Here is a 26,308-nt window from a genome sequence, read left to right as displayed (position 1 = left end):
GGAATGACGTCAAAGCTATTAAAACGTCAATTACGCGTAAATCCTTCTCATACATCAAAACTAATGCAGTTCTCCTTGCGTTGGATATCAGTTTGGGTCTTTATATTTTTGCAGAAACATTTTCAACAATTCTGCCAAAAGGTGTAAAAGTATTTCTCCATAAACTTTCCGGGTCTATTCTGTTCCTACTTTTATTGTTCACAATGTGATTGTTCAATTCTCCATTCGCCCAATTCTCGCCACGGACGGTGCCTCCATGCGGCCCGTCAACTTTTCCCTTCCGTCCATGGCTATCAATCATTGTTTTATTCATCTTCTACTTTCTGCAAACCAAATCAGATGTATCTATTTCTCCACCAACTTTCCGTCTATATCTAATTTCTACTGGATGTATTTGTTGGTCGAGGCCATTGTCTACAAGAGGTATGTCCTAGATGCCTCCATCATGTTCTTCTTCAGTCGTCTTCTCGTAACTAGGCGGGCAATCTTGTTCTAGCAGATTGAAGGAGTGACACGGAGGGTGTGATCGGCAGGACTTGCCGCACGACACAACACCATTGCCCATAAGCTCCGTCATGGCGTGGTGTAGCAGGCACTGAGGAATGAGGCGGACATTGTTGCCTGTCTGCGGGGGGAGTGCCGATGTGCTCTCCACAGTCGGTTGGGCAGGTACCGGTGTGCTCCTCACATGTAGCTCACATACTGCGTAATTGCTGTAACTGCATGGACAATCGTCCCATCTACCATAAACGTTATACCACATTTGAACACAAACATTGACAGAATATCTTGGTTCTTCATCGGCCCAATACTCATAACCGGTCCCATCATCCCTCAACGGACAATTCTGCCATCCCGCATTCTCAGCATAACAACCAATCCAGAGGTTGTTAGAAGGAAACTTGTTCTTGAATATATCCCAGATGTAATCCTGTTCAGATTGTGAGGTTGGTAAGGCCAGGGTGGCTCGTGACTCGACACAAGTGCTCCTTGCTTGGTACCAATCCATCGTGGTAGTTGAAAACAAGTAACAAGACTCGCCGTATCGGTGCCAACCAGTAGGGCAGTTTTCGGGCAAAATGTGGCCAGAACAAACCCACAGGAGAACAAATACTATGTGAACAACATCCATGATTCTGTATGACAGGAATTCACACAAAAACACTGGTCAAAATGTACTCTATATCACTGTTTAGCAGTAAAGACTGTGGGTAGCCTACAACCAGCTGAGTGTTTATGTCCGGTTAGCAGATACAATAACGACTGCTCTCTTAAGCTACCTTTAGTTTATATAGTTTTGATATCGTTTGGTAGCCTTGCTCAAGGCTGTCGAATTATTCACTCCGAAAAAAGACCGCCGCTGTGTAAAAACCCACCCGTATTCACTGTGCGTAAAACCCACCCGTATTCACTGTGCGTAACATCGCACAACACGATGTACACTATCCGCATGCTTGAGCAAGGCTAATCGTTTGGCAGAACCAGATCATAACAAGATCAAAAGTGTTTTCCCGTTGCCGTGGAAACGATGGTTACCTTGCAGTGCAAGGTTTGTTTAATGTTTCAACATTATTTCAGCATCTCTTCAATCAAACCAAAAGAGGCCTTAAAGGCATTGGACACTTTCGGTAAACAGTATTGTCCAAAGCCCACACTTCGTGTATCACAACTTATATCGGTCATCGGAGTCGGGAGAAAATAACGAGAAAACCCACCCTTGTTTCCGCACGTTTCGCCGTGTCGTGACATGTGTTCAAAATAAATCCGTAATTCTCGATATCGAGAATTGATACTGTTTTAATGTTTTCTCAAAAAGTAAAGCATTTTATGGAATAATATTTCAAGAGAAGTCTTTCACCATTACCTTCTGTAAACCCTGTAAATTATTTGTAAATCTGTGAACTTTTAATTTGTTTTCTGTACCGAAAGTGTCCAATGGCTTTAAAACCACGGGACACTTTTGGTTATTGCCAAAGACCAGTCTTCTCACTTGGTGTTATCTCAACATTATGCACAAAAAAAACCTGTGAAAATTTCAACTAAATTGGTCGTCGAAGTTGCGAGAGAACCATGGAAGAAAAAAACACCCTTTTGTCACACAAGTTGCGTGCTTTCAGATCCCTTGAATTCGAGCCATCAGTCGAGGTCTCGAATTCCATTAAACAGTTTTAGTGAAAAATAACTACTTTCTCAAAAACTTCGTGACTTTAGAGGGAGCCGTTTCTCACAAAGTTTTAACTATAAACAGCTGCCATTACTCACTACAAAGTAAGTTGTTTATGCTAGCAATTATTATGAGTAACGGTCGTGGATGGAAATTGTACGCGTAAGCTCTTTGGCAATTATTACTAATGGCGTTGTTCGCTTCGCCAGATTGGAATACTGTTCAAATATTAATATTAATCAATCAAAATGTCCTCACTTCTCTCCATAATTTATTAATGTCAACAGACGTTTTCCACTAAAATTGATTACAATGCGATAAATTGTTTTCCGATTGCATGTATGCATCCATTCTAGCGTCAGTTTACTTTTATACTTCAGCAGCATTTTCGCAGTTTAACAAAAGAAATGCAGTAGCACGGTTGCATTTATCAGTCAAAAAAGTCCCCGCAAATTACAAAAAAAACACATGGGTTTTAACGTCCTTTTCGCTTGTACTGTATTGTCATTAAAAAAAAAGTAAAAAACAAATTCGAAGCCTCGGAAGTCCCAAGGGAACAATAAGTGCATCTCATTAATATTTACGCCTACTTTTTTTAATGAGACTGAAATGAAAACAATACTTTTTGGAAGGCATTTACACCTGGAATCAAATGCACATAAGGGGGCCTACTAGTAGTTAATTTCTAAGGCATTAGTTTTCGACACTATCAACATGATGAAATAAAAATCGCAAATACATTATTGCCTGATATAGCGCCCTTCGTCTTATTGAGAGTTAGGGCGCGTGAGTAAAAACGAAGGATAGTCCCGATCTTAGACTTGAAATCAAGGTGTTGAGCTACGCCGAAATTACCCCAGTAGTTAGAAGCCTATTATCCGTTTATGAAGGCAAATTCTTGGAGGTCAGACAAAACACGACAGTTCTCAATAATATACTTCTCTGCAGTACTACAAAATAGACATAAATAAATCCACACAATTTACATATTTATGGAGTCCAAAATGTGCTATTTTAATCAGATTGTTATTCTGAGTGCCTTACATGGCAAACAACTCCACACAATTTTTCTCTTAATTTATAATTAAAAGTCTTTATAACCAATTGATCATACAGTGCACAATACAGTATGTCATCTCAATACACAGCACAATAAAAATCTCGTGTTTTTTCTTTACCAATAAAATATAAAATATTTGATTTTCCTTATCAATATAGATTCAAATAATTTGTTGTGAGCAGCTTTATGAAGCATTTAATATTAAAAATGTTCAACAAAATGGCAGAAAAAGTTGCAAGACATGGTCAACTTTTGGTAGTTGCCATGATCGACTTCAGTAAACATGTCTCAAAAATAAAAACCGCACCTTCTAATGCATGAGTTTGCCATCAGAAAGTTTGACATTTAAAAAAACAAACCATTGTTTCATTCCAACCTTTAATAAAGTTAATACCGCTTTGCCAGGGTGAAATATTTTTTTGATTATAGGCAAGAGTGGAATTTCCATTTGGTTAAACGAGATTTCTTACGCACTACCAAAAGAGAACCATGTCTTATCAATAGGTGGGTATAATTGGCTGATGCAAGGAGGTCACAATATTGTCAAAGAGCAGTCATCTCACTTGGTGTAACTCAACATAATAACAAACCTGTGAATAATAGGACTCAATCTGTCATCAAAGTTGCAAGAGAACAATGAATTAAGGAAACAATCCCTTGATGCACGACTTTGTGTGCTTTCAGATGCCCGATAAAAGGCTTCAGGCCTTAAGTCTTTTTGCTGTTTGAGTGAGAAATTACTTCTTTCTCAAAAACTATGTTACTTCAGGGGGAGCCATTGTTCAAAATGTTGTATACTATCAACAGCTCTCCATTGTGTGTTACCAAGTAAGTTTTTTACGCTAACAATTATTTTGAGTAATAACCAATAGTGTCCACTGCTTTTAAACTTTTGACTTGTGGTATCAGTACCTTGGGTCAATGTCCATGCTAAGCAGCAAATGAACAAGTAAAGCAATGCTGAACAGGTTTTGCTTAGCTTGGCAAGTAGGGAGTAAGCTACAAGCAAATCACATCATAAAGTAGACCCTTCAATGAACATTTAGTAGCAATTCTTGCAAATTACTCGTACTTTTGGGCGTGTGGCATTTCTCATGACTTTCAGCCTTTCTCTGTGATAGAGACATGTGTAGCCTTAGGGCCATGTCACACGAGGCAATTTACGGGCAACCACTTCCAGGCAATCTCCAAGAAGAAAAAGGCATTCACATTTGATTGTTCACCTATTTCTCTTGTGGATCGTAAGACAATGGTTGAAAATTGACCTGTAATCTACCAAAGTGGTCATATAGTAAGCACTGCAGTTGGTTGCCACCAAGTTGCCTGCAAAAGTTGCCTCGTGTGACAAGGCCCTAATACAAGAAATCCTTACGCCACTGCACGATTCCCAATGACATCTTTGCGTCCAATGAAATCATTTGGGCGTGTAAGACCAGTGTCTGTGTTTATCCTATAAAGACAGGACCAGTCCATTTTATCACAGGGAAGCTTCATCGAATAAGATGAAGCTTTGCTATTTATTTACTAAAAAGAAGCTTATTAACCAGCTTAACAGGCAGCCAAGAACAACTCATACATTGTATGGGTATAATAAAACAAGTTGGACGCTACCTCTACAAAGCATTATTATGACACCGAACAATGCTGAATGAAGCAAATCAAGATGGTGACCAGGGGATGACCCCCCCCCCCATCCCAGGTGCTTAAAATCTCCCTCAAAACCTTTCTTCAGATTTCCCTCAAAACCTTTCTTCAACATTGCTGAACCCAAGAGCCATCATGGAGGTGTTAACACAATGAGAATGCATACTCCAACAAAAAAAATGGCTGTCTTATGAATATAAAATAGTCACATAATTGTGGACTTTACTTCTAGGGTCTTGTCACACCAGGTAATTTTCGCAGGCAATTTAGAAGCAACAAAATTTACAGCAGGCAAAAAGGAACTCTTCGGAGGCACTTGAATTGTAATTTTCCTCACAAGGTCAAAGGAACTAAGGTCAGGTATCGTGACCGAATGCCAAGATTGGGACTTGAACCCATACTCTGCTGACCAGTGAAACCAGGGCCGAATATCATAGAGCTGCTTAAGTACATGTATTGCTAAACAAATATCTGCTAAGCAGAAATTAACAGGATACCAGCTACAAATTATACACGTGACATGGTAGTTTAACTGGTAACCTCATTCTGATAAGCACAGTTTTGTTGTGCTTAGCTACTTTTTCTGCTTAAGCAACTCTATGAAATTGAGTCCAGCGTTCTTAACCACTCCGTCAACAAGGGTTACAAATCATGTGAGCATTGAAAATATGAATGTTTAGCCTTCTCTTTTGGAGATTGCCTGGGACTGGTTGTATACCAGTTGCCTGGTGTGACATGACCCTGACAAAATTGTAAAACCCTTTTTTCTCTTGTCATTCTTTGTTTTCTTCTGAACTAACAACAATTTTGAGACTGCTGGAAGCAGTGTTATGTTGTCAAAATAAATGTTGCAGATAGCAAGTACAACCTAAAGTAACTAATTGTGTACTTCTAATTGGCTGAAAATAAAGATGAAAACTAGGTATTGTCCAACCTAAAGAAGGGTGATTGATAACTCTTCGTCTAAATCATGTCAGTATACTTCAAGGATAGAAAATACTTTGCTAAGAGAAATTTGCAATTTAGATTTTACAATGTAATGTTTTGTTTTTTGCCCTGTGCAAATATATTTGCGTATACTGTTCAGTTTAGAGAGGAGGTCAAATAATTATTAACAATATGAACACCCACAAATTGGACACCCCTGACAAACTATAGAATTGCTACGTCACTATGGTTCGGGCATGCTTTTGTGGAGAAACCTCCAGATGGGCAAAGCCTTGTATTTTTGAGCCATACACTGATTCAAAATTATGTATAGGCAGGACTGTATGCTTATTTGTTTGAAAGGGCATTAAGGGCACCAAGGCATTTTCTCCTAAGTCAAGGGCACCCTATGAGGAAGTTGTAAATTCCTACTGGGCGCATTTCAAGGGCATCAGGCCTATACATGCTTTAGCCCTCTCATACATAACTCTGCAACAGCTTCACATGAACCATGTGACTGAAATTGGGTCTTCAAAATAACATTGGCCAGTCACAGATACCCAAGCTACTTAATAAATAATCAAAGATACACGATTGCTATCCAAATGATAGCAAGGTGTATATTATTGGTCCAATTAAAGAATTGCGTACATAATACACATGATGGGTCCTTAGGAACACAAGCTTAGACATCTCTTACATATGCAAATCAATTAATTTATTTATTTGCTTACTTTTTTTACTTCAAAATCAGCTGCCATAAGTACACGGTTCAAAGAAACGCGCACCTGTAAAAATTAAAAACAGTGACGAGTATCATCATGTTTTATTTTCAGCACACACTGGATTCGAAAAAGGTGCTCACAACGACAGTTCTAAATAAAGTTACAGGAGATCCATCGTTTATGTGCAAATAAAATTGCCTCGTCTCAAAATATGCTCCTTACACACACTGTGAAAAGATGTTGATGAGCAACTTACAATGGCACAATACCATTTTGGAGACATACCCCAAGACAAAATATACACAATTAGATCGGTCTCACAAACCTTTCATTCAATACAAGTGGGTTATTTTTTCATTTCTTAAAAAATGGAAATACAAGTGAACAACAATTTATATTTTATACAAAGGCGCCTGGCCCAACACTTCCGAGTATAAAGTGTTTACAAAATCAACTCTCTTATATAATATGATACAATACTTAAGTTTGTTTAAAATGTTGCAATAAAGGCTTGACCATTTGGGAATGGAAACCTGTTTAAAACAGTAGGCATTTGTACAATTTTTAAAGCATCATGTCTTCAGTTTACAAAAAAAGCTACAAAGTGTACCAGACTTGGCATCGCCAAGACTCTTCAGTAAGACGGAGCATCAGAACTTTCAGGGCAGTTTTCTCACAAAGGTTTTAACACAGTCTGCTCTTACTACACACTTCCTAGGCAAATTGTAACAAATGGCATGTTATCATGGATATGGCATGGATATGGCCAGAATATCCAAAAATGCACAAGGTCACACTTATTGTAAACAAAGTTCACATGGTCTATCAACAGCACTTTAAAATGACCGAAAAGAAGTTCGACTAACAAGAATTGTGTGTCTTTCAGTTCAGTAGAGTGAAGACTTGTTCAATTTGAGACCTGATTTTGATTAAAAATTGCATGCTGAAAAAGGTCAACAAGTATCTGAAAACCGCCAATATAGGGCTAGATAGCTCATTTGGTAGAGCTAATCTGGAGGTCGTTGGTTCGAATCCCACTCTAGTCAATTCTTTGTTCAACCCCAAAAATCATTGAAAAATGTACCTAGTCACGTTCCCTTTGGAGGCTCGTTAGATAAAGTGTACTGATACCAGAGTCTGGACTGTAGAGTGAAGGCTTGTTCCATTTCGGGACTGTGAGTGGTCAACAATTACCTGAAAAATGTTCGAAGCTCGTCAGATGAAGTGTACTTGGACCATAGAGTTATATAAGAACTAGAGGGCACACGAGTGATACTTCATGCACAAATGCCAAGAACCACAAGATGACAAGCGCGTCATTCTGCACGAGCATCGAATATGGAACACACGTTTTAGGTTTTTTTATTGAACGCTCACGCGATGCTGTTTGTTCAACTTACAAAATGGCTGCAAAAACACACGCTGTGAGATGCCAGTTTTGTCAACTTAGAAAATGGCCGCCTGGGCGCATGCCAGAGCGCGTATATAGGCCAGTGCGCCCTCTAGTTCTTAAATATAAGTCTATGACTTGGAACCAAGTCTGGACTGCTGCAGGAAGCACTACAGTTTTTACAAAATTAAGTTTTTCGTTTGTACATGTCCTTCTGCACAACAACAAAGGTGCAGTTAGAATCACCCATACACACACACACACATGCTCCATGTTTTAAATGCAGTTTAACTTGCTTCATCGGTAAGAAAATTGCAAGGCCCAGCCTTGCGCGATACTTACATGAATAAATTTCAAAGGCAGTTATATATATATATTATATAAAATTCAGTTTCACATCCTGAGTGTAAACATGAAATGAAAATCGAAAAATGTGTGAAAGGAAAATGATTAAAGCTAATAATTCACTTATCGGTTTCTTTAAAAATCATTTTACCTATGTAAAAAAACACAAAAAACTTGGATATAGATTCTTGAAATGGTTAAAAATAGTTTGTATCAAACTTTGTTCCGCCGACATGACAAAAGTGCAACACGTACCGTGTGTGGAAACACAGCACAATTAGTGGGAAAATCGAATGTCAATGCGTTTAAAACCGCACGTACTCCTAACCACACAGCCGCTACAGCGTTCCCTACACACTCTGCTTAAATCCAAATTATGTGTATATAAAATCATTTACAAAACCCCCCAAAACCCCCTACAAAACTGTCTGGATGTCCATAACAATGGATTGAACTCGACTGTTTCTTGCACAGCGAAACGGCCCTTTCACAAAGATATGATTGGTCAAAAGAAGGGATGTTCATTTGCAGATCTCCAGTTAATGCAGGGATACACTCTAGATCTTATGCAGTACTTTTATGCAACAATTTAAAAAAATATATGAGTTATCCTAAAAATATGAAAAATAAAGAAACATTTCACCAGTATGTGAGTAACCTGGAAGTGTAACATGAGTGACAGGTGAAGTGCCAAATACTTCATGTGTGTTGATTACTCCTTAGCTTGCTGTACAGTTTTTCAAAATAGTCTTCTGATTTGGTCATATTGAAATAAAAAAAAAATGTGGTATTCATTGGAAAAAGGGGTCAAGGGCTCAAAATTAACAAATCTGAACTCTCTACGGATATTCCTGGCCCCCAATTTCATAGAATTGCTTTAGGACAGAAAGTAGCTAAACACAACAAAATTATGCTCACTAGAATAAGGTTATCAGCTAAACTGCCTTATCACGTGCGCGATCTTTGACTGGTATCCCACTAGATTTTCCTAATCGCAAAATTGTCTGCTTAAAAGTAGTTCTATGAAATTAGGCCCTGGTTGTAAAGACAGGGTTCAAACCTCTGGTTGTTGGTTTAAAATTACCTGATTTGTGAAAAAGTACACATTTCATGATGAATCTGAAAGCAAAAATGCACTTGTTTTCAACAGTGAAATTTTCATCTGAAGTTTAACTTAATCCAGCCCCAGGAACATCCTTCGAAGTTCAGTTGTTATTGTCACCATACTTGTTGCTATCCACATTAGGTGAGCGATATTCTAATCAGGGTACAATAATATACACCAATCAGGATAGTATGATGAACAATAACTTGGTTAGCCTTGGTACCCCACTATTTTTACCACAGTGCAAATAAATTGAATAGTTTGCTTTACTAGGGTGGTCTGGAACCTAGACCCCCCTACATCCTCTCTTTACCATTTACCTCAACGCAAATAAAAAAACTTGCCTAACAACAAAACAAAAACAAAATCTCAAAAAAGGAAACATCAAAACACGTAGATATGTTGCAGTCGTGACAGTAATCTCATGGGACATGTATGCAGAAAGTTTGACAAGGCGAATTAACTCAGGCTTTGGTTGAAAACAGACACAAAACATCAGTGTCTGGACTATTGGACGCTAAAAAAAACCCTCTCAAACATGACCGTGGAACTCACAGAACCTCTGATGTCGCAACACCAAGATTCAACCCCTGCGCAAACTACAAGTTTGTAACGCAAGTCTCCAAAACACAGTCCTGTAACTTGGCTCACCACAAGCAAACCTTGTCTTTGAAGCAAGATCGCCCAGAGTTCTCCACATATTCTACTTAGAAACAAACATTGTGTTGTTGCCTCTGTGACACTTAATCCAAAGCAAGTACAGACTGAACAATGACCGTTAGAAAAGGTCTAACAAAACGCTGTTCGAACTTAAAATCAAAACGGGAAGGAAAACATAAAACCATGGTGGCCAATGATGTGACCTCAGCTCACTTTGCTTGTTTCTTGCATGTCTAACAAAATTTAACAATACACACCTAATGTAATCAAAACCTTCATTTGTTATCTTCCGTGAGGGTGTTATGTCAGTAGAGTTTAGCTTCCTCATAAAAATGTCCTCTGTCCCAAACCAGGAATTCGATGTCCATACTTAAAAATGTGGCTAGGCACTGGCACAGCCAAGAAAATTATGTAGGGCAACTAGATTTGTGTCTCCAAGATATCCATCGTAGTACACAGATATTTGACAGATTGTACGAAATGTTCAAAACTAAAAAACCAAAGCCTACCGAATAATAAAAAAAGCCAAGACTTATTGATTCACAGTCCACTTATAAAGTGAAACCAGAAACACAAAAGCATTGTTTGTGTAGGAAGCACAAGAAACAGAGTCTCAAAAAAATAAACCACAGGTGCATTTTCACAAAAGACCAAGACTCGACCAATGTTCACTTCACCATAAACCCTGTCATTCCAACTTAGACCGTTGCGGCTCTGAAGCACACAACACAAAAATAAAACATCCTCATCCTGAGGGGGTGACCGCAACAACCCCAATGTATATGGAGTGTCGCTGCCAACTTTTAAGACCCCCCAAGATCAGACAGAGTGAGCTCTTAAAACTTCTCCACAACTTCCTCCCGGAGCAGGTTCAACACCTTCAGAAAGAGCTCCAACAATTCCTCAATAGGTTACAACAGGCAAGGCTGATAACAGCTTCCATGCAGATTTTTCGAAAATACAACAAGCCAATCAGAGTGATCTTACTCGCTGATAGGTATCTTCACCCTGAAGCCGGGGAATCATTTGGCTCGTTGATTTCCATCATAGACGGGTTTAGACCACCCTCAGGAATGCCGTTTAAGCTTCCTTGACTACTGTGGCTTCTCTCTAGACCGTGCTTCCGTTGTTTATGCTCCTGCAGCTCGGACGCCGTCTTGAAGCGACGCTTCTTGCAGAGGTCACACTTGTACGCCTTCCAGCCGGTCAGCGAGAAGTAGTCAAAGCTCCCATCTGCATTGTAACTGTGTTTAATCTTCTCTTCTTCGTCATGGTCCAGTTTTCTTTTCCGTTCAGGAATCTCACGGTAGATGTTAAACGTTGACTTACGGCTGCGCCTCTGTGCTGCAGAATCGCCATCCATGGGATCATCTGGTGACTCTGGTCGGTCATTGCCTTCCATCCAAGGCGGCATGTGTCTATCAGTTGAATTATAGAGAGGCTGTGTACCACCCATGACCTGTTGGACCTGCCTGGTGATATCCTTCGCCAGGTCTTGATTAGATTCACCTCCTTCAGCCTGCTTTGCCCGAATAACCTTTCCATCAATAACTACGACCCCATTTGGAACACCGCCTGAGTCACCTCTCCCAGACGGTTCTCTCTCTGGCACGCTGCCATATTCCACCCCTGGTCTTTGCTCACCATTTACTGATGTATTGGGCGAGACCTGGCTGGCATCAAGCTTGTCTTTCCAACCCATTTGATAAGGTGCCATGTGAGAGGGGAAAGGTGACTGTTGTGGGAAGGGATGGTCAGGGTGATGATGACGGGGTGGTGGCCAAGGCAATCCTCTATGTCTATCAAATCCAATCGGCTCTACTCCTTCAGGATGGGGGATGAACCCACGAGGGGGAGCACCATGTGGGGACATTAGAGCTGCAGCTGGGCCTTCACTGCCCATACTCACAGAGTTGCGTCTGTGCTTTCGACCACCATTGTTGCGAAGGAACTTGTACAAGAAAGACTCTTCCATCGGTTGATTTTGAATCGGGTGTTGCCCATTCTCTTCCAGCCTCACTCTAGCCGGGTGTGGTAGACCATCAACAGAATTCTGACTGGCCATCCTCGGACCCTGATTGTAGTATCTGAGATGCTTCGGCTCACCTTCAATCGAGAAAGGTTGGTAGACTAACCCTCCTGGATAGTGATGGAGCCCGTGTGGCATTTGGGGGTGGCCTGGAGGCAAACGAGAATGTCCATTTGTAGCTTGGTCTCTCTCCAAAGCGCCTGGCACCATTTGACCCTCAACAGGTTTCAGGTGAGTTCCATCAGGGTGTAAATTCGCCTGGAATCCTCGCATTTCTCCTTCACTGATGCTGTAGCTGCGCACTCGTCCTGCCCTCATCCAAGTTGCTGCAGCATTACTGACAGCCAGGTTGGCAAACTGATTGGATTCAGAGGTATGAGGAGCTGTCGCCTGATGTTGCTGTTGCTGTTGCCTCTCCCCGTGCTCTATTCGGCTACTGACCAGATCCCGTAAAGTGTGCCTGAAGTTTTGACTGCCTTCGGATGGTTTCTGATTTTGGTGAGGCTCAACGGATGGCTTACCACTGGTGCCAGGAAAACTACGACTAAAATTCTCCCTCCTCATCATTTCCGCTCCGCTGAAAGGAACAGTTAAATGGGACCTGTCGCTCTTCTCCGGGCTACTTGAGTCCTCCTGTGACATTACTCTAGGGAGGGGTGAGTTCCCTGGACTTTCTTCAACTACACTTTGTCTAACTAAGCGTGGTGGCCTTCCATCTACGGAACGCCCGCCCTGGTAAGACTTTGACCCTCCCAATAAAGTACGAGTTTCTCTAACAGCATCCATAGATTTGCTCTTTTCAATCATTCTCCCTCTCTCCTCAGCACTTTTGTTACATTCCGCTTTGTTACTAATTTCTCCATTTTCTGGAACATCACTACTACTTTCCCTTATTACCTCCCCGTTAATATGGCTTGATTTCTGAGCCCCTTCATCCCTCACATCTTTCTCGGTATTCATATCTTCAACCTCTTCAATACCATTTTGTAACCCGCTTCCGGAGCCAGGTATGTCAAATGATCTACTCATCCTTGAGTTGGCATTAGCCACAGCATCTTCTGGTGAGGAATTTTCTGTAAGAGACCACCTACGCATGTAAGACCTGGGGTCATGGCGACTCCTACTTAGAAAAGGTCTCGATTTCGGCTTCGGATGTGACTCTGCACTTCTTACGGGGCTAATCGGCTCTGTCTTGATGTAGGACTGACAATACGTGTTTCCGATTGTGACGCGGAGCTCTGCGTTGGGCGGTAAGGAAACAGGAGGTTGCTGTTGACGGCTTGGCACTTCTAGTCTTGAGTTTGGAGCCTCACAGTCAATGATATCCGGGCTGCTGTAGACTTGGTTGGAGCTGCTTGGGTGACATGAGCTGCTACGAGACTGAAGTTGGTCTTGTCTGGAGTCAATGATGATCGCTGGTGGTTCGCTCGCTCTTCCTCCCTCTGGTGGTGTCTTTCTGGATGGAGCACCTGAACGCGCCTGTTCAGAAATAAAATAAAACAAAACAAATTAAGATGTAATACTAGCATGCCAGCATCATTGTTCAAAGCTGAACATTTTGAAGAAAAACAATTCTTTTAAAGTACTTATATTAAATTTCATTTTTGTACTTGCCTCATAACAAGCAAATATAAATTTAATCTTTTAAAAAACATCTGTGCAATAGGGCCTACTGCACCACGTAGGCCAATAAGTGAAAAAGTTGCTTTTGAAAAGTATGCATGTACAGTATGTATCATAATAATATTATTTAAGTGTGTCAACTACCCATTTTCAAAGCATGATGTACATATATTGACAACCCCTCCCCAAAAGAAGCACATGAGGCAGATACATGTAGACTACACGTGTACATCGCTACATGTACATGTGTATGTCATGTATGTACACAATAGGCTTGTCTAATATTGACAACCGACACGAGGACTTTAATAAAAGGGATCCAGGAAAAAGTTACACCGGGACAGTCCTCGGAAGATTTTGTGTACAAAACCAACAGGGACGACTGAAAAATGTCCAAACATTGAGAGAACATAAAGAAATCGTTGGTATACACCATACATGTGTGTGTCTAGGTACATGTGTGTGTTGTACAAACAAACAAAATTCTGAATGAAGCAGAAATCTTCCGCTTGGTACCTGTACCAACAGGATACAAAGTTGACACACAAAAGTAATGAGGAAAAAGACGGTTTGATACACTTTTGTCAAGACAAATTCATAAATAACAAGCTTTTCAGTACAAAAGACATTTTTATGTACAAACAAAATGCTGAATGTAGCAGAAATCTTCCACTTGGTACCTGTACCAACAGGATACAAAGTTGAAACACAAAAGTAATGAGGAAAAAGACGGTTTGTTACACTTTTGTCAAAAAACAACGTAAATAACAAGCTTTTTAGTTCAAAAAACAACATTTTTATGTACAAAACAACAAAATGCTGAGTGTAGCAGAAATCTTCATCTTGGTACCTGTACCAACAGGATACAAAGTCGACACACAAAAGTAATGGGAAAAAAGACGGTTTGTTACACTTTTGTCAAAAAAAAAATCATAAATAACAGGCTTCTCTGTAAAAAAAACACATTTTGATGTACAAAGAAACAAAATTCTGAATGAAGCAGAAATCTTCCGCTTGGTACCTGTACCAACAGGATGCAAAGTTGACACACAAAAGTAATGAGGAAAAAGACGGTTTGTTACACTTTTGTCGAAATAAATCATAAATAACAAGCTTTTCTGTTAAAAAAAAAAACATTTTGATGTACAAAGAAACAAAATGCTGAGTGTAGCAGAAATCTTCCGCTTGGTACCTGTACCAACAGGATACAAAGTTGACACACCAAAGACGGTTTGTTACACTTTTGTCAAGACAAATTCATAAATAACAAGCTTTTCAGTACAAAATGCATATTTTTGGTTATCAGAAAATTGTTTTGCATTATATTTGGCTTAAAGACCCTGGACACAATTGGTAATTGTCAAAGTCCAGTCTTTTCACTGGTTGAGATAAGTTGGGAGATAATAATGAAAGGAAAAACAACGTGTTGCGCGAAGTTGTGTGATTTCAGAGTCTTGATTTCGAGACCACAAATTCTAAATCTGAGGTCTCAAAATTAAGTTTGCAGAAAATTACTTCTTTCTCAAAAACTATACGTCACTCCAAAGGGAATGTTTTATACTAGCAACCTCTCCCCTTTACTCATTACCAAGTGAGGTTTCATGCTGATAACTGTTTTGAGTACATGTAATTACCAATAGTGTCCACTGCCTTTATAACAAAATGACAACATAAAGTGCATCATTACCGTGCAATCTGTTGGAATCGGACTGATAGGAACTCCCTCAGCAAGGTTGGCGAGGTTGCCCGTGCTCGAGGTGACCCGTCCACTCGTCTCTTCCACGCCCGTCTCCTCAGCCATCTGCTGAGCAATCCTCTCCTCTCCCTCTGTTGTCCGCATCATCATGCTGAGGGACGGTGGAGGTGATGAGTAGCCGCCGTTAACGTTGTCCCCGAAGCACACCGCGATGCTCTTGGTGCCATGTGCCGAGTCCAGGTGGCTCACCAGCTGCGCCCTGTCCTCGAAGACGAACAGGCACTGCTTGCAGAGGAAGCACCGCCGGGGGAAGTGAACCTCGGACATGTGGCTGGCGATGACATGCTCCAGCGGGCTGCAGAAGGTGCACAGGCGACACTTGAAGACGCGGATGACCTCGATGTAGCTGCTGAAGTGCTGGAACTGAGAGTCGATGACGGTGACCTCGGCGAAGGAGCCCTGATCGGTGCTGTTGTTGTTGCCCCCGCTGCTGCTACCACCGCTGCCACTCCGACCAGCCTGCTCCTCCATTGCTACTGGTGGTGTAGCTGTTGTGTCGTTGTTGGTACCATCAACCGTTTGAGTGCATTACTGTCTCACGGTGATCGATGAAGTTTCTGAAAATCAAACAAATGAATAGAAAAAAAAAAAACAATTTAATGAATGTTTTCACATACTAAAAAAGCATCATCTAGGGACATTTTCATCCATTTGCAGAGCAAAATAATTCAAACAGTTTTGTGTACACTGAATGTAAGTGGGGAAGCAACTGCTACAATTTGCATAGACTTTGCAAAGGATATCGTTAACTATACCAGCGCAAAGATACACATGTTTTGTTATGTATGATTTGGTCATTGATCATGTACATGTGTAGAACACATTGACATGTAATTACTGCATTAACATCTCATGATCTCAGTTTTGGACATTCAGATGTTATTTTTGGTCTTGAACTAAGGGTCTCGAACTTGGACTAAAGAGTCAATGGATTCTGACCAAAGCATCTTATGCTTGTCTAAGTGTCCAGCCGTCTATTTCACAAAACTCCTCCTAACTTAGGATTAATCGAGACTTAGGACGAGTTAAATTCCGTATCCGAAGACGTAGGACACAATGAACCCATCCTTAGTTAGGTACTCGTTCTAACTCGAAATAGGATTAATCCTAGCGTTTCGTGAAATCTGCTGCAGGTCTCAAACCTACCCCTTCCTGGATGCCAGACTGTTCCCATTAAGCGCCAATCAATTTTAACTGACTCTTCGAAGTATGATTTCACAATACATACTTTAACTGTCAGGGTTTTCCCTTAACTTTTTATAGTGACTGGTCAGTCACTTAACTTGTTATTTCACTCGTACTTCAACTCGTTCACAAGTTCATATTGCAAATGAAACAGGGATGCTTTTCAACAATGAACTACATGGAGTGGGCCAGACCACATGGAGTGAATTCTGACTGGTCGTCAGGTGTTTCAACTGGCATAATTGCCAGGCCAGCCTCACTAAAAATATAATCCAATTAAAACTGATTTGCCACAATACACGACAAAAATACATTTTAATCCCTGTCCAACCATAGTACACTTTTCACCATTAATACCCAGTTGAATCACAACATCCTGTTTGTCTACCATATTTTATGTATACTGTACATCTACATGTACATACATTAAAATTGTTTAAAGCACGGAAAACATTTCCCAAATTGATCACAAGTTCTGATTTATTCATTAGGATTAGGGATTTATCAGAATAACTGGAACTATTCACCACAATCTTTTTTCTTCATTTAACACCGGTGTGGATAAAAGTACAGGGGTGGATTTACAAATATAAAACTACATGCAGACACGTGTAGACACGTGTTTGTTGTGCAACAAGCACTGGCGCAACCAACACGGGGGACTACATGTATTATAAAGTCCAGTACAAAGTAAAGGATTTAGCAATGGAGATTCCACACCCACAAATAACCATCACAAACTGATTATTTGCAATACTGAAACAGTACATCCATTGGTACAACCATAGAGCTGAAAGGACGGTACAACCGCGGCATGACTAGACCTGCGGACTGCCCTTACATAGTCACTCATTACTGTTTGACTTGCAATTTGAATGTGTAAAGCCCGGTTTACACTTTATGCAAATGCGAAGCAAATGTAAATTTGACGTGAGTAGTGAGTAGAGTGAGCAGAGTTGAGCTGCGAATTATTCATTGCGAATTTGTGACGCCAACATTCGCTTCGCCTTCGCATTCACAGGAAGTATGAACCGGGCTTTACCCTTGCCTCTACTGCTAAAGCCTTGAATTGTCTTAAATGCAGATGTGTTTGTCTTGGGGTCGATTTCCCAAAGAGTTTGGACTAGTCCTAACTTGGGGCTAGTCCTAGGAGTCATTAAAAAAAACTGAAGGCTAGTAAAAAGTTAGGACGAGCAACTCGTTCTTACTCGAGAAAAAAATAGTCTCAGTGACTCTTTGTGAAATCCTTAGGCGCTCAGTCTCAGCTACAGTGTATTATCTAATTTAAAGTAGTCCCTTTCTCCAAAGAAAAGGAAAGAATGAATGGTTGAAAATCCACCCACAGTCAGTCTCATAGTTGAGTTCTGGGCGCCTCCCATGAGTATGACATTTCTGACTACCTAATGTAGTTTTCATAATTCTCATTAAACTGTACTTTTGTATTGGATTGTAAACTGAATTATTTAGAATTCATAATGCTGTACAAAATAAACATCAGATGTTTTTGAATTGTACATTACATCTCAATGAATAATTAAATACAAAAAGTATTTTAAAACACGTCTGAACCGCACAGAACACGCAAAAAGCAATTGCCTCTCATACTGTACATCTGGGCCCAATTTTATGGCTCTGCTTAGCGTCAAATTCTGCGCTTACGATCACCATAAGCTCAGGCACTACATGTATGTGGGTTGGGTCTTTAAGTCTCTACCTGACCGCATGGGTTTTGTTTTTCCTTGAATAATTCTCTGGGTTTTCCTCAGTGCATTTTAAAACTTTCTTCCTTAGAAGTCTTCTCTCCTTGGAATACCTAGCTAATGACTAGTATGGTGATTGTAGATGTTCACTTATAATAAATCCTTGACGTCACAACCATGACTTGTAACCAGAACTAAAAAATAACTGGAAGTCATCGTCTGTCGAAACAAACACACAGGGATGTGCTTGGGTTTCATTGGTCGTGTTAAAGACACTGGACACTATTGGTAGTTGTCAAAGACCAGCCTTCTCACTTGGTGTATCTCAAATTATGTATGCATAAAATAACAAACCTGTGAAAATTTGAGCTCAATTGGTCAGAGCAAGGGCACCATGTAATTTTCTCCTTGTTAAGGGGCACCCAATAAGGAAACTGTGAGCATTTCGAGGGCACCAAGGCAATGACCGGAGCCAATCGCCTTTATTGCCTCTGTGAAGTATTAGGCCTGGTGTTGTGTTATTCTGTGAGCTAAGTCCTCGATTCGAAGAAACGATTGTTCATATTACGTCTCGAGCTGAGTACGGCCCGAGTATCGTCAACAAGTGAGAAGACTGATCTTTTACAATTACCAAAGGTGTCAAGTGCCTTCAAAGATGAGTTGTCAATACGACACCCATGGTGTCGTATTGGTACTGGAGTGACACTGATTGGTACTGGAGTGACATTACTTACATTTTTGCTCAGCAATTAAGATCAATTTCACAACTTAATAACTAATCTTATGAACCACCTTTCCAAGAACACAGAGATGCAATTTCCATTACAAAAATACTTTTGAGTATTTTTAACGAGGTGCACTTTGTGTGGAGTACAGCAGTGAACTACACAATACTACTACTTTAAATCAAAACTCCCCCAATCCTACAACACTGTATGCAGAGAACACCCTCATCAAAATCTTATCAAAGCCTAGACACAATGCCATGAAATAACCCACGGCACCTACATTACACTACAGCAATTAATATGCTGCCCTGCCCTTTTGCTGCGGGTGGTGCCCTTTGAAAAGTTCCAATACTAATTTACGTTTTCCTCATAGAAGTGACTCGCTACCAATTGCCACAGGACAATTGACGCGCCCCTTCAAGGTACATAGCTGATGCACAGTTTTTAGCCTCTGTCATGTCAATAGCTACCGAGCAATCTCGTTGGTTTAAAGGCAGTGGACACTATTGGTAATTACTCAAAATAATTATCAGCATAAAACCTCACTTGGTAACGAGTAATGGGGAGAGGTTGATAGTATAAAACATTGTGAGAAAGGCTTCCTCTGAAGTGACGTAGTTTTTGAAAAAAAAAGGTATTTCCACAAACTTGATTTGAGACCTCAAGTTTAGAATTTGAGGTCTCGAAATCAAGCATCTGAAAGCACACAACTTTCTGTGACCAGGGTGTTTTTAATTTCATAGTTATCTCTCAACTCCGACGACCAAACAAGCTCAAATTTTCCCATGTTTGTTATTTTATGTATATGTTGAGATACACCAACTGTGAAGACTGGTCTTTGACAAATACCAATAGTGTCCACTGTCTTTAACTGGTGGGACATCTGCTCTAAATTGGCAAAGGTCGTGGGTTCGAATCCCACCCAATATGCCTCCTGAATTTTTTTCACAGAACTTGTGAAAGTACCGAGTATACATGATACAATGCATAGAGTTGTACACACATTGTTGAAAGGGTAAAACCATTGCGGTTTCTTTTACAATGTACCGTACTCGAGGGCTGTATGCTATGTTTTTTAAAGGGCAAGGGCACCAAGGCATTTTCTTCTTGGTAAAGGGCACCCTATGATGAAATTGCAAATTTGTACTGAAGCATTTCAAGGGCACCAAGGCATTGACCAGGGGACACGAAGGCAATCGCCTTCGTTGCCTCCGTGAAGTATCAGGCCTGGTACTCCATACACTCAATCGAACGTTCCAAAAGAATTTGAAATAACAAAGCCAAGACATTATGTACACGTAGTGACCTCCTCATAGTGTATGGCTTCAGAGCTCAAGAAACCCTTTATCATTCTGACGTCAAATGAAAAACAAACAAGGTGAAAAATAACTTATCAGTAGATACGAAACAAAATGCTAATTAGCATTCACATAGATTGTACATGTATATGTAAGTGCGTGTACATGTATATCAGAACAAACTGTACACATGTTCATTGGACATATCCGTCGAGACTTTAAATAATTAGTGCTGTCAGTCAACATGGATTTACAATGAACCTAATGTACATACAGAATGTCATTAATGTATAGTTGATGTATCGATGTTACTCTAATACCTGTTTATGACCATGGCCCTTTTTCTTAGTGCTTTAATTGATTTATTGTCAACATTTTGTACATCGATATCGTCGATGTCACTTTCTTAAGCAAATTTAAATATAAATACAGTGTACATATCAAAATTGTGATAAAAAATTGTGATATTTCTAAATGATTGAAAACACTGCTTAAACAATGTCAGATTCTCCGGAAAATCTCTGGTTTTTAGTGTTAAAACGGAATTAAACAGTGTGGTTTTTTTCCTCACGTGAACGTAATCCAATAGATGACCTAACTGACCTCGGCTTGCTACAAACATGATTTCAGCCCGATGCAACAATTGTACAACGGCAATTATTTTTTACTCCTGGAGGAGTTGCATGTCGTAAACAATGTTTTTTGAGGCTTCATATTGCAGTTGCACAAAGGAAATAATCAATATCGAGTATACTCAATATTACATTTCCGATATTATCAGTCAAAATAGTCAAACTTACATTGACGACGGCTGTGTATCACAAGTACACTTGAATGTGAATGTATTATTTTCGTTCATAAATACCTCAGACAATTTTGCATTTCCTATTGGTGAAGAGCACGTCACGTGGGGGTGTTTAAACTGTTTATAATAACTACTGACCAGCTGGAGCTGTTTATAACTGGTTGTTTCCCAGGGGTGATCGATCTCGCCGTGCCATTTTGGCCCATGAATACAAAGATACATACTACTACGAACGCGCACAAATGCATATCCGAAAACTGTCGTGCAGTCATAAAAATGCAATACACACAGACAGAGCTCAAGGAAAAAATGCGGAAAACAGATAAGTTTTACAGAGTTTCTTACTTTATATACACCTTTCATCCAAAAAGGCATTTATGAATTGGAATAAAATAGAAGTGACTCGTTCTTAAACTGCCATTTGAAACCTTGCACGTTTGTGGCCAAGCGCTAAAGGCCCATGCCAAGTAAACAAGTACAATTGTACTAAAAAAAAACGAATACATGATACAGTGCACTGTGTATTCTGGAAAAACTGTACATTGTACACAAGTACATTAGGCCAAGTAAAAAAAGAAACCTGTTTAGTGTCCTCGCCCGCTTCCTTTTTACAGGCTGCCTCCTTTTTTTAAATTTTTTTTATGCACATTTTTAAAATTTTTAAATAGGGTTATTTTAATGATTTCAGCAAAATCAATCTGAATGTCTTGTCTGAATGCCTTGACTAAATTGTTTCATTAATGTTATTGTGTATTTCAGCAGTAGAAAAAACAATGGATATTTCAAATTTTAACAATAAATGGCAGCCATCTTGAAATAAAAAATACAAAATAAAAAAGCCCCTCTTCCTCCTTTTTTTGAAAAACCCAGGCGTGAAACATGTTTTGTTCTTTACTCGGCCTGAGATGAACATGTACATGAAGGAGGTAGAGTTTTACTTCCATGATACAACCATCTAATGTAGATCCATGTATGATTGTGTTAGTACCTCCATCGACATTACTATTCTCAGTAGTCACACAATGGACCCTTCCCATGAAATATGCTAATCACATTCACGCATGCGTACAGACCCTGTTGGTTGGCTATCGCCATAAAGTTGTGCACTAAGCAGACGCGCAATCGCGTCTGCGTCACGCACCCATTAGCCATGTACAAAACAGCGCGATGTTCCCTCATTTTGCCAACCAAAACGTCAGTGCGCACGCACTACGTGCAATTTACATATTTCATGGGAAGGGTCTATTATATACTGTCTCTACATTTGTGTATCATAACATAATTACATAATATCCTGTCAAAGTAATTATAGGACAATCACAATGTAACTGTACATTGTGTACACTACTGTGTAATCCTACTGTACTGTACATATACTAGAATCACTATCGCAAGTCACTACAGTGTAGTGCAGTGGAATATTTTGTGGAGGAGTTTTTTAAAGCTACAAAGTACATGTACATTTTGTTATGGTGTTATGGTCCATTAGTGTGGAATTGCCCAAATAGGCAATCAATGAGTGCGATGAGGTTGTGGCTGGCAGCTGTTAACTGACTGAACCGAAAGGAGAGGTCATTTAGAAGCAGCTGGTCAACCAAGGTCATCACCTCGTGGTGAAAACTGGCTCCTCACACTGTTGTTGCCATTAATAAATACCTTTGCAAATAAGTTTTTAGAAATTGAACAAATTAAAAGAATTTGTGATTTGTTTTGCTGATGTTTTTTTACAAATAATTTACATATTCTCAATGTTAAAGGATCAGTTTTTGCATGGGACCTAATCTACATGTATCATACAATTTACAATTATGTAGATTTTTAAGAACTAGGCTTACATTGTAGCTTTTTGAAAATTAGCAGTAAGTGTATACTATAGAAGTACTATGGTAAATCATGTACATATAAAAAACTGCATAAAAGTAGGATGTGAAACTTTGCATGGGAAAGTACATTGGTGAGGTTTGTGGTAGGACCATCATCTTTAAATCTCTTGGTCCTGAAAATGTTGAGTTGTCAAATGTCAACCACCAGGGCCCAATTTCATGGCTCTGCTTACCGTAAGCACAGAATCGGCGCTTAGGGAAGCAGGGAATTCTGTGCTTACGACAAGTGTATTTCACGGGTTAGCGGCGAATTTGGGCTTCTGCGCATGCGTACTCCACGTTAGGCCTACTAGGCATTCTATGCTTACAAGGCTAGCGCAGAAGTTCGGCGCTTGCCCTTAAGCGGGGAATCGCGATCGTAAGGGCAGAATTCGGCGGTAAGCAGAGCCATGAAATTGGGCCCAGTTCTTCTCAGAACCAACACCGCTCAAACAAGACTTACACATGGTGGTGGTACAAACATGTACCGCAAACTTCATGGTTTGATCACATCACCAAAGCAAAAGGGAAAATTCCTCAAAGGGTCTGTGGAGGTACAATGCAGTTGCAACAATTGCAACCCTCCTCTCGACACAGCAGGAGGGAGGGTACATGTACATGTAGATTTGTAATTTAATCGCACCCACCTCTTGATGGCGGGAGGAGGGCTATGATTACCGCAGGGTCTACTCAAACACGTGGACCCCTTGCCCCCCCAAGGGGAATCTGGATCATAACCCTCCTCCCGACAAGGGAAGGAGGGTAGTTGTGATTTAATCTTAACCCTCCTCCTGACGGCGGGAGGAGGGTTATGATTATTGACCATACTCCCGACAGAGAGGAAGGGTTACGATTAAGCTTGGGCGATACCACAATATTATCGAATATCTTGATACTAATTTGGAAGCGATTTCGATATCGGATCGATTTGTTTTTAATCGAAATATCGAATCGATAAAGCATCGCAATATTACAGTGTATTTCCAAGCTGAGACATTTTGCCCCCCCATAGGTTTGGAGTAAAACCAGAGGAATAGGTCATTAGAACACCTCTCTTATGCTACGACTGTCTCTTCTTCAACTTCCACTGGGAGTTTGAAGACTGATAGCAAATTTAATTAATCGCGACTGTATTGAATATAACGATATATTGTCGGCGATATATCGTGAATAAAATAAATCGATATCGCCCAAGCTTAGTTACGATTATTGCACCTATACTGTTGAGTTGAGTGTGCTCGAACACGAAGACCCCTTGACCCCAAAAGGTGGATCTGGATTGATGACATCAAAGATCGGATTGGGAAAAAGACTGAGACACACAGCCGATGGGCTAAAAGCAGACAACAGTGTCAAGAGCCAAATCGTTAAGAGTGCAGACTCTCCCACAATGGCCACAAGGCTATTAGACATAATGACATATATGATATTAAAAATCTTTCTATTTAGGCCTTTAAAGATTTATAAGCACTGATGGTACAATCATATATAAAGGGTACTGGCTACTGATCAACTCAGTCCGAGTCAACTCTATCCAAAGTCCACTCGGTCCTAAGTTAACTCGGTCCAAAGTCAACTCGGTCCGAACTCATCTTGGACCAAAGAAAAGTCAATCTGAAGCAAATTACATCCTGACACTCTCCGCCAACTACACAGTCTAACTAACAGAAACACTTTATTAAATTTTCTGACCGACTTGACTTAGGACCAAGATCGACTTCAGACAGAGTTGACTTGGACTGAGTTGACTCGTACACCCTGAAACATGTACAGCCTTGTCATTATTGACCTCCACCTACATGTACACACATTCGTGTATTGTACATCGCTATGATGGATTCATTGGTGATGGGGTTCATTTGGTGTTTTTGTACACATGAGGGGAAGAAATGGCAGTCTCGGCTTTCATTTGATGTTGTATTGACTCAAAACAGAGAACAGGCTGCTTATGATAATATGAAGAGGGCAGGCAGGCAGAGCGAAGTCATAAAATTGTGCTAATCCGTGGAATAGATCTAGATTAGAATACGTTTAAAACACAACATTCATTTGAAATACGCTCAAAACACCACAATCATCTGTGAAAAACATAAAAGTCACAAACAAGCACTCCTATTCATAAATAGCAATTAGCATCAATCTTTAAAAAATAATTATCTGACACAATCGTAAAACGTGCAAATTTAATGGTTCAAGTCCTAAGTTACTTACAGTAAAGTAATCTACACACACACGCACCGACATCACAAAGTGACAAATCAACCATTCATCAAAACTACCCTTTTGTGTAGACGATAGATAGTGGATCAACCCTTGTCCTCGTCATTGTTTTACGAATAACTTGGAGTCACATCAAGTTTGCAACAAACTGTATTAATTGACTAGATGTGATTTAGTTTGAGCTGTTTTCAATGAAATTGAAAACTTTATTCATTGATTGATCATTCATAACATGGGCACTTCCATACATATTATTATTTAATTTTAACCAAAACAAAACTAAACTGTGGGTGGGGAGATTTTGAAATAAAGGAGCACTTAGGCCAAGGTCAGGGCTGGGGCAACAGAGGCAGTAATTATAGCTTCTGTGTAATTCCACAGAACTGGACCACTATGGATGATGCTCATTCTTCCTCCATGAATATACAGATACAGAAATTACGAAAGTGAAACGCCTACCTTTTCCTCTCTTTTATTAGTTCTTCGGCGGAAAGTAAAAACCAGTCGCAGTCAGACGTTTATTCACTGCTCTCTGTGAAGCATTGTGACGCTTATTTAGAGATAAAAGCCCCCCTACTTATGAAACTAATCATTTACATTGTATTTATTAAATAGCGTTTTAATGAATTACCTGGAACCGTGGGAATTTGCGTATTTTTTTCCTCCCTCTTAAAAAAACTATTTTCTGTTCGTCCGAAGATGATGTCATGTTTTGATTGTTCAATCAGTTATCTATTCGGTGAGCAAACGTGAACAACCAGACGGTCACAAAAATACGTTTTTCTCATTAAAAAAAATCAAGAAAAATTCTTATGCAAAGAGAATATCGTTATAATTTTTAAATATTTTTTAAATAACTTAATATGTTTTAAACAAATAAAATGTTTTGGGGAAACATTGTAAACAATAAAATAGTTTGTGGTAAAAATAGAGATCTGACTAAGGACGCCCTCAGCGATAACTCATAATATTAATTATTTTGTTGGTGGTCGTACGCCCTCATCAGTCGGTGATACTGGTTTATTGTAATCTCTATTATTAGTTCATTGATGTGATATCGAAAGTGTTTGCCCATAAAAAAG

At 39.8% G+C, this 26,308-nt stretch overlaps 2 protein-coding genes across 5 annotated transcripts; both read right to left on the bottom strand.

The window, feature by feature from the left end:
• Window positions 1–430: 430 nt before the first annotated feature.
• On the bottom strand, window positions 431–1,009 carry LOC139934525 (hepatic lectin-like). The gene has a single exon (XM_071928778.1). The coding sequence runs from the start codon at window positions 1,007–1,009 to the stop codon at window positions 431–433; it is 579 nt and encodes a 192-aa protein (XP_071784879.1).
• A 5,478-nt stretch (window positions 1,010–6,487) lies between these two features.
• On the bottom strand, window positions 6,488–25,919 carry LOC139934572 (uncharacterized). Of its 4 annotated transcripts, none has more exons than XR_011785716.1 (4): window positions 25,686–25,919; window positions 15,360–15,985; window positions 7,605–13,528; window positions 6,488–7,234 (listed from the first exon to the last, which is right to left on the bottom strand). XR_011785716.1 is itself a non-coding variant. In XM_071928849.1 (3 exons), the coding sequence occupies exons 2-3, from the start codon at window positions 15,897–15,899 to the stop codon at window positions 11,024–11,026; spliced, it is 3,045 nt and encodes a 1,014-aa protein (XP_071784950.1). In that variant the 5' UTR covers window positions 15,900–15,985; window positions 25,686–25,919; the 3' UTR covers window positions 6,488–11,023. The 4 variants fall into 4 exon arrangements, 2 of the variants coding, with proteins under 2 accessions (XP_071784950.1, XP_071784951.1); XR_011785717.1 differs by having other exon boundaries at window positions 6,488–7,230; XM_071928849.1 differs by having other exon boundaries at window positions 6,488–13,528.
• Between the last annotated feature and the right edge of the window lie 389 nt (window positions 25,920–26,308).

Source organism: Asterias amurensis, chromosome 3, assembly GCF_032118995.1.
Source record: "Asterias amurensis chromosome 3, ASM3211899v1".
NCBI lineage: Eukaryota > Metazoa > Echinodermata > Asteroidea > Forcipulatida > Asteriidae > Asterias > Asterias amurensis.
Note: the sequence above shows the minus strand (reverse complement) of the source record. Positions and strands in the feature narration are given on the sequence as shown.

Coding starts and splice junctions, on each gene's coding strand:
- LOC139934525 (XM_071928778.1), bottom strand. CDS start 1,009: ATGGATTGGTACCAAGCAAGGAGCACTTGTGTCGAGTCACGAGCCACC.
- LOC139934572 (XM_071928849.1), bottom strand. CDS start 15,899: ATGGAGGAGCAGGCTGGTCGGAGTGGCAGCGGTGGTAGCAGCAGCGGG. Junction 13,529..15,359: donor CGATTCCAACAGATTGCACG/GTAATGATGCAC, acceptor ATTTCTGAACAG/GCGCGTTCAGGTGCTCCATC.